The 5,725-nt window shown below is 30.9% G+C and overlaps 1 protein-coding gene across 8 annotated transcripts in view; it reads left to right on the top strand.

Annotated features, from left to right (window-relative positions):
* The window catches only part of LOC106476578 (zinc phosphodiesterase ELAC protein 2-like), a 64,565-nt gene that overhangs the window by 53,348 nt on the left and 5,492 nt on the right, over positions 1 to 5,725 (top strand). For all 8 annotated transcript variants that reach the window (XM_022381353.1, XM_022381354.1, XM_022381355.1 and 5 more), the window contains one exon: positions 941 to 1,061. In XM_022381353.1, the coding sequence (XP_022237061.1) occupies positions 941 to 1,061 (121 nt within the window). The remainder of the gene's footprint in view (positions 1 to 940; positions 1,062 to 5,725) is intronic.

The raw sequence follows: 5,725 nt of genomic DNA, 5'->3' as shown, positions 1-5,725 counted from the left end.
CTCGTACATTTTATTTCACATAATCATACACATGTTGTACTTTTAGCTATATAATGTACATAATTGTATGTACTACCATACCTTCCTTTCAACTAATGCATTCACTTAGGACACTTTTGAAGTACATTTTGCACTTGAGACAAACACTTGCTATCCAACAATACATTCTGCATGTAATTATTCTTCTCTTTAATCAAACATTTTAACAAGTAGCAACTTTAAACACCTTGTATTTATTTACCATCTTACTAAAGGTACAGGTAGATATTACAAAACAATGAAATTTTCTGTTAAAACATTGGATACTGTGCCCTGAGAGAAGGTTGTTCTCTCCAGAATATGCAGAATATGCAGTTTAATGTGCTTATAGACTAGGTAAAAGACATAAACCAAAGACATTCTTCAACTTTCATCATGTTAAATATTCATTTCTGTTGAGCTGTTGGAATTTTTACCTAAGTGTTTGTCTAGTAAGTACTCAAATAATGGAGCCAAAAAGCAAGTATTTCAATATGTGTGTGAATTAAATTAAAAAGTGATTAAATTACATGATATACATTTTTTCTATTAAATATGTTTACAAATAGTATTTGGAAGGGGATTAATGTTTTTAGCATATCCAGTTAATTTTGTACCTTTATTTAAATTATTTTAAATTTAAACTTGTGAAACTGTCTGTGAAAAATTATCATTACTTCAATAAATAATTGTACATTACACAACATATATTTAAAAGTCAGTTAATAGCTTTAAACAGATATTCTAAATTTTAAGTATAATTGGTATACTCTTTCAAAACTTGACATTTTCCTATGCTTAAAATAAAACAAAAACTTTGAGTAAGCCTTAAGAATATTTTATAAATAAGGCTTTTGAAAATTAATAAATAGTTTGTTTAAACTTAGTTGCAGTTTTAATTTTTTTTGTTAATATTTCTTAGTTGTCTACAGTACCAGTAAAACACTGTAAAAGTGCCTTCGGTGTAACTTTAACACCAGTTAGTGGTAAGAAACTAGTGTATTCTGGTGATACGATGCCCTGTGAAGGACTAATCGAAGCAGGTAGGCCTATGTTGAATTTTTTATACACATTTGATCTTGACTTAAAAATTAGGTCAGCAAGACTGAGCACCCAGTGATAGTGTAGTCTAGTACTACCATAAATAGAAAAAGTCTAATATGTGGAACTTTTTTAAGACACATATTTTTGTGTTAGCGATTTCAAGACTATTTTATGTTGTTGGAAAGTGCTAGTGAGCACTTTTATCATTGTTTCATTAATATAAACTAAATGGTCACTTTACAATGATTCCCAACACACACACCCATTTGTAGGACATTCGATGTGTTTTCAAATGTAAGGTAGAACATGTGTCAGATATATGCTTGATCCGTTTAAGTGCAGAAATGTAGGTATATTGTGGTTAGTATGCAAGGCAAAATCAAGGTTTTCCCCAATTGTATTAGGCACATGATCCCATCTAGCAGGAGTATTATTACCTAACAATGTGTCTTTGATTGATCATTCAAAAACACCTGTCGTCAAAGTTTATTATCGGTAGCATTTGAAATGTATCAACCTCCTACTGGTTACAAATCAAGGGAAAATAGGATTAGACAGACTTGTTAAAGTGCAAAAATGATTAGGATTCTTTTGTTTTTAATTTTTCCAGTTGAAACATGTTATAAGCGGTCAATAGATACTTTGAAAATCACTTGGATGCAAACAGGAAAGTAAGGCTTCAATAGTGTTTGGAATTCAAACTAATGGCAGTGACTGGAAATGTATCATTTTAATACCTTAGCTAAGACAAGATAAAACCACTGTTATAAAATAATGTTAACTTTTACATAAATCAGGCATGTGATGATCCATCATGTTATCTTGAATGCAAATGATTGGTCAATGAACTTTTAATAGAGTTGGCTTTACATTTCATGAAATTTCACTTTAGTATGAAAAATGGATACCAGAAATATCAAAGGTAGACTGGCACTGACATTGCATGGTTGAAATCAGTGTGTAGATAAGGTTCTAAGGCATTTTTAACCATTTCTCCAAAATAGCTTTGTCTAGGACATACTTGTGTCTGGAGTCATTTGATGGGATGTGATATCTCTCTTAAAAGCATCCAATACATGCTCAAGCTAGTTTTCTCCATTTTCTTAATTATTTTTTCTTTAGGAAGCATGTTGTCCAATTAAACATGATCTTATTGGGCAATAACGTCCATTATGCTGAAGTAAGGTCAGTTGCATAAGGATATTGGAGCACAAATGATAGTAGGATGTGTTCCCTCTATATGTGGCAATAATGGTTTCATTTTGGAAGATGTGGAGAGAGATGTATTTCTACCATCATATAAATCATGCTCCTATTTGCAAATGAGGTTGCATTTAGGTCCAGATTATCTTTAAATGAGTATATGCCTGTTGTCTGGCTGCAGTGTGAAATGTAACTTACCTGTAAAAAAAAAAAATTGCTCTAAGTGACTTTGGTCCAATGGATGTGTTCTTGGTATCAATCCAGATGAGCTATTTTGGGCTTTGCTGTGAGTGGAATGCACCTAATTGGGCAACTGGCATACAGGCCAGCCTTGTAAAGTGTGTACGTTGACACAGCTTACAGTTACAACTGTGAACATTTAACCTATTTTCAGAGCTGGTACCCTATTATTAAAGTGAGTCAGAATTGAGAGATAGCAGTCAGCTGCTTGTTTTTTGGATGATGGTCTGCATTTTCAAGTGTTTGAGCAATTTTACCATTGGTTTGGAAGCATTTCTACATACTGTTAACACTTCAAGACTTGTAATTGAGTTGCAATAATCTGCAGAGATAGGCCAGTTTCTGTTCATGTGGTGGATGGATCTACTTACAAGGAAAATATTCACATTAGTACTTGGTATCTGGGCTCACATTGATAGTGACAGTTACAACAAGATTTTGTAAGGCCATTATATATTGCACTGACTGAATGACCATCTGACACTTGATTTTTATAACAATAAACTGGAGGGGGTGGGATGAATAATTTTCTATAACTGTTGGTTTGGATTGTTAGAGCTATAATATTACAAATTTGAAATTATTCTTAATTGTTGTGTGCAGTGTATAAAATATGTTTAATTTTAAACTTTGATTTTCTAACATTCCATTTTTGTTATTCATTGCCATTAAAATTAGTATCTCTATATAAATATGATTATTTAAATAAATAGAACAATTAGTAATAAATACAGAAATTTAAGTTAAATAAGTAAATATAATCTATAATAGAAACATTAATATAATATTTTAATCAGCTAATATTCCTCCCACAAGCAAACATTAATTTTGGCCTATCTTCTCCTTATTGGCTGTAGGCATATATTTTTGTGTTCAAAGAGTAATACTGTCAGTAATATTCCACTTAATATTGACACTTTATATTATTGTAAGAAATATTTTATGCTATAATATTAAGTTTTTGAAATATATTTTTGGGGACCCAAAATTATTACTAGTTTCTGAAGTAAACTCATTTTAGAAATAGCCCTACTTTTTGAATTTTTTTTCTATGTGAATGCAAACTAATTTGTTCATTCCTTTGTGTTTAAAACTAATGTGTGCATTTTTTATAATGATTTTACACTTAATTTTTGTTTCAAAAGAAATGTAGTTATATATTTGTACTTTATAAACCCAAACCGTGTACCTGATACCTTTTTTTTCATCACATAAGAGAAGCCCAAATGTTGGAAATAGGTACTAGAAACTAGCTGTTTTATCATTTCAGAATTAAATGTGAATCCTTTGCCCCTTTGATTAGCCTTTTCAGTTTTTACTGGTTGATTTTGCAAATTATTTGACTTTCCATAACTTTCGTATATATCCATTCATTACCTTGTTTGCCCGTAGTAATTACTTTATCATATCCTTCTGTTTAACTCAACTATTGATGCTACCCAACATCAACCAAAATTATAACTTCAATCAGTTATTATAACATCTTGTTTTTGCTTCTGTTGCTAAAACATCACATTTTCTGAAATAGTAACCAACAAAAAAGATGGTAATTTTCATTGAAAACACGAAAAAAGATACGAACTTGGGATTATGTGCTGTCTTCTTTATTTGAAAAAAAAACAAAAAAAACCAAAAAATATATTCAACTCAAATTACTTTATACATTTCCTCTACGAGAGAAACCAGTTTGGTGTTGACATTTTCATGTGTGATGATACCTAAACAAGGTCACATGTTAGTCACGAAATTTTGCACAAAATAAATAAATTGAGTGAGGAGGTAACAGCTTACTTTGTACAAATTGGAAGGACTCCTTCCTTTGCATCGGAAAATTCACTCTGTTGAATTTGATTCAGCTATAGTTTCCTTTACTGGCACTCGTGTATTAGTAAAATTAATTACACACCCTATACTATACTAGTATGATAGATCACAAGGTCACGTATTCTGAGGCAAGTTACAGTTACATTGTCCACTTACTAGCATGAACAATGTGCCTGCTCAGTAATGATAACCATCAAAAAATAAAGGTGTGCAATTACCAAGAAAGTATATTCTGTTTATACAACTTTTCAGACCTAATGAAGCCTGCTAGTAACCGTGAAAGAGGAGAAGTACAATGAAATAAATAATGATAAATAACACAAGAAGAAGTATAGTTAACTTTATTTTATATGTACTATTCAAGATTATAGTGTATCTTTCTATTTCTTTACGATTATAAACTGTGAGTGTATTTAATACTTTCTCACATATTTGTTTGACTGCCAACAATATTTTAGAGTTAGACAGATGAGATAATTAGCTCGCTGAAATGGCCGAGTTTCTTTTATATACATATCTTGTATAATATTAAGGGTCAACTAGCATTTTCATATATTCAAGTATGTGGTAAAGTCATGTTTAACATTACTTGGTGATTATTTGAAAACACTAATAACTCGGTTCTCTACTTTATTATAGCTGCATGAGAGTTATGGTGAGTAAACTAAGTCTACCAGCTACACTTCGTTCAAGACCACTCACAGTGAGAAAAGTTACATGCAACTGGTCATTATTTCGTACAGTAGAGGCGGCTATTATTGAACTTGTGGTTAGCTTACAGTGTAAGGAGATGCTTGCCATCTAGGAGAAACAAACACATTTCTCCCATGCATGTTCTGTAACACATACACTGATTTTTTTATATTTTGTTACTTCAGTGTAATTTATTGAAATTGTAGTATACATCAATATATGCCATTTATATTTGTGTTTTACTGAGAAGTGGAACAACACAAATACAATTTGTTAACTATTCATCAATAAGGAACTTTCTAAAGTTTGTTTATTTTCCAACAACCCTTTTCAAGTTATTGAAGTACCTTACAGTTTCTTTCTTTTTATTACTTTATGACATTTTTTCACGTGAATGACAGTTAGTGTATTTTATGTATGTGTGTAATAAAATTTAATATTAAGTGTATTGATTTTTTCTTTTAACTCCTTCACTTCGTACATAACATAGGGATTGGCTCCCTTAAGATACATATTGTATAGTGTACAAAGCATTGAGTATTTTACATATTACAGTCAACTAATGTTCATCTGCTATTGACTGGTAATTCCTCTTTCATCCTGTAAGCTTTTTAAAGGAACACCAAATTTCTGTAAGAAAGCTAATTTCAAGGGGTAATGATAACATTGAACATTGGGTACAGTGGAATTATGATTTATATAT

This window comes from Limulus polyphemus, unplaced genomic scaffold (genome assembly GCF_000517525.1).
Source record: "Limulus polyphemus unplaced genomic scaffold, Limulus_polyphemus-2.1.2 Scaffold157, whole genome shotgun sequence".
NCBI lineage: Eukaryota > Metazoa > Arthropoda > Merostomata > Xiphosura > Limulidae > Limulus > Limulus polyphemus.
This window is presented reverse-complemented; position numbering and strand designations above follow the sequence as displayed.